The 2822-nt window shown below is 59.6% G+C and overlaps 1 protein-coding gene across 8 annotated transcripts in view; it reads left to right on the forward strand.

Moving 5' to 3' along the window:
• ABCB9 (ATP binding cassette subfamily B member 9) overlaps positions 1–2822 on the forward strand; it is a 44414-nt gene that overhangs the window by 33655 nt on the left and 7937 nt on the right. For all 8 annotated transcript variants that reach the window (XM_014588094.1, XM_014588097.1, XM_014588092.2 and 5 more), the window contains one exon: positions 1430–1589. In XM_014588094.1, the coding sequence (XP_014443580.1) occupies positions 1430–1589 (160 nt within the window). The remainder of the gene's footprint in view (positions 1–1429; positions 1590–2822) is intronic.

A 2822-nucleotide genomic window follows, 5' to 3' on the forward strand; every position in this document is an offset into this window, starting at 1 on the left:
GGCGTCCACCCCCCCACCCCCCCACTGGAGGCTAATCCACAGTGTAGACAATCTAGTCATGCACTCCGTCTTGGTAGGCATTTGGGGTTCCCATTTCCCGCCATTACCCACAGCGGCGATTGGGGTGTGGACCATTTCGTGCGTGTTTCTGTGGGTATGTTCTTCCGAGGTGTGGCCCTCGGGGTAGAAAAGCGCAGTGAGGGTGGGCGCGTACCCCCGTTAGCAGTCTCCATTTTCCAAGGCGGTTGGCTGAGTTTCTGTTCCCTTAGCAGTGGACGAGAGTTCCGATTATTCACGATCAACTCACCTCTAGTACCCAAAAGAAGCCATTCGTGACCAGATTCGGGTAATCCTACCAGCAATGGAGCCGCAAACCCGGAGCCTGTGTGGTTTTCGAGCCACCAGCTCCAGGACGATTGGCCATGTGGGATTTAGCCATCTAAATGGGTGACCTGTGATTGTTTTTGTTTTTGTTTTTGTTTGTTTGTTTGTTTTAGAGGGTTTTGCTGTAGGGCGTGTGTACTCGCCAGAAAGACAGAGAGACAGAAAGTAAGAAATCACCCCTCAGGGGCGATGGCCCTGCCGCAATCCCTTCTCCTTCATTCTCCTCTCGGGATCTTGGGCACCCACGCACACGCACCCAGTGTGAGTTTAAGCCACCGGGTCCGGGACTCAAACCATGGTTGACTGCATGGAGTCTAGTGACATATAGACATTGTGCCAATTGCTGGTCCCCCCGTGATGTTATTTTGTTAAAAAGTCATTTATTTATTTCTTCCATGAGAGAGGCACCCCAGCAGGTCTTCACCTCGATCCAGCCCATCTCAGCCCTCTTGGGCCGTGTGCCCGGTGTGCTCAAGGGGGACTCGGGACTTGAACCAGGACCTTGCCCCAGCTGCATTACGACTGAGGCTAGATTTCCAAAGCTGGGATCATGGGACATGACTTCTTTAAAGAACTCTTTACCTATTAATTTGACCAGAGAGAGAGAGACAGAGCAAGAGGCAACGTGAGAAAGCAAGCCGCCAAATCTGGGACTCGAACTGCAGTTGCCCATGTGGGACTCCAGCGCTTTCCCCACCATGCCACCTTTAAATTGAGCTGAGCCCCGACTCAGCTCCTTTAAATCATTCGTCTGCCAGGGAGGACCCTGTGGCCTGGGGCCAGCTGGGGCCTCTTCCTCCTTGACGTGGGCAGCCGTGTCCACCGAACTGTGCCCCGCGTGCCCCGCTCCTCGCCCCCTCCCCAGGACAGGGCCGGGCAGCACTTTCTCTGGAGACCAGAGAACTTGGCCCAGCCCGGAGCAGCAGCTTAGCGGGCCCAGCGTGTGAGGAGAGCGGCCCCACAGCAGCCCTGAGGGTCCTGGCGTCGGCCCGGTGAAGGCGGGCTGGACGCTGCTGGCCTCTCACGCCGCGCCCCCTGCCCGCAGATCTCCCTGGTGAGCCAGGAGCCCGTGCTGTTCGCCCGCTCCATCACGGACAACATCTCCTACGGCCTGCCCACCGTGCCCTTCGAGATGGTGGTGGAGGCCGCGCAGAAGGCCAACGCCCACGGCTTCATCATGGAGCTGCAGGACGGCTACAGCACGGGTACGGGCGCCGGCCCCCCGCGCCCCACCGCGCCCGCCGCCCCAAGGCCGGCCCTCCCCCTGCCCTTCCTTCCTGGAGACGAAACGCGCGCAACACAAGCGTGACTATCTTAAAGGATTCTTTTAGAATGTTTTTCTTTAGTCACGATACAGCGCGTTGGCCCACAGCTGGGTGTGAGTGGGAGAGAGAGGAGCTCCGGGCCGGGGTCTGGTCACACCTCAGCCCTCCTCCTCCAGCCCTGCAGCCCTGCAGCCTGTGGGGTCTCGGCGCTCGCACAGTGCCCGACCTGGCCGGGACTCTGACCCTCAATCACCCCATGCGATCCCGCTTCCCACCTGCAGTCGTTGACCCAGGCTCAGAGCACAAAGTGACAGTGAGCAAGTCGCAGGGCCGTGACAGCCCCTCCCAGTGTCACTACTGTTTCTGTTTTAATGTTTCCCAGAGACGTGTGCACTCACCAGGGAGAGACAGAGAGGAGAGAGAGGAAGTGACCCCCAGGGGACGGCCACGCGCGATCCCTTCTCACCCTCCTCCCAGGGTGTGGGGCTTGCACCCACGTGTGCCCGGTGTGTCTTGCTTTTTTCTTTTTAGAGGTTTTTGACTTGGGGGCACGCACACTTGCTGGGGAGAGAGAGACAGTGGGAGGGAAAGTGAGAAACCACGCCCTGGGGAGATGGCCCTGCCACCATTTCTCCCGGGATCTGGAGCACACACATGTGCCTGGTGTGGTTTTCAAGTCACTGGGTCCAGGGCTTGAACCACAGTCAGCCATGTGAGAGTCCAGCGGTGTAACCGCTCCACCATCGCCGCTCCCCATGCCCGGTGTGTTTTCAAGCCATCGAGTCCATGACTTGGGCAGCAGAGGTGGCCACGTGGGACCCAGCACCGTAGGCACCGTGCCACCTGCCAGCCCCTCAATTTATTTTTATTCTGCTTTCTGCAGCCACAGCGCCGTGGGTCCCACGGGCCCCGTGTGCCCCGGGCCTGTTTTGTGCCTGGAGGAAGTCAAGCTTAGGGGAAGTTGCTGGGACTGGCTTGGCAGGCTGGGGTCACGCGTTTGCGATTGTGCCACGTACATGGCCTTTGCACAGACAGGGAGGCACGGGGCTGTGCGGTGCGGCGGGCTTGCGCAGCCCGGACCACACGGCTGCATTTGCTCCGGGGCAGTGGGGGAGTGCCATCTCCCTGCAGCCGGCCAGCACAGCGTGTAATCGGGCGCCGCGGTTCTGCCAA

Source organism: Tupaia chinensis, unplaced genomic scaffold (assembly GCF_000334495.1).
Source record: "Tupaia chinensis unplaced genomic scaffold, TupChi_1.0 Scaffold000258_1, whole genome shotgun sequence".
NCBI classification, from domain to species: domain Eukaryota; kingdom Metazoa; phylum Chordata; class Mammalia; order Scandentia; family Tupaiidae; genus Tupaia; species Tupaia belangeri.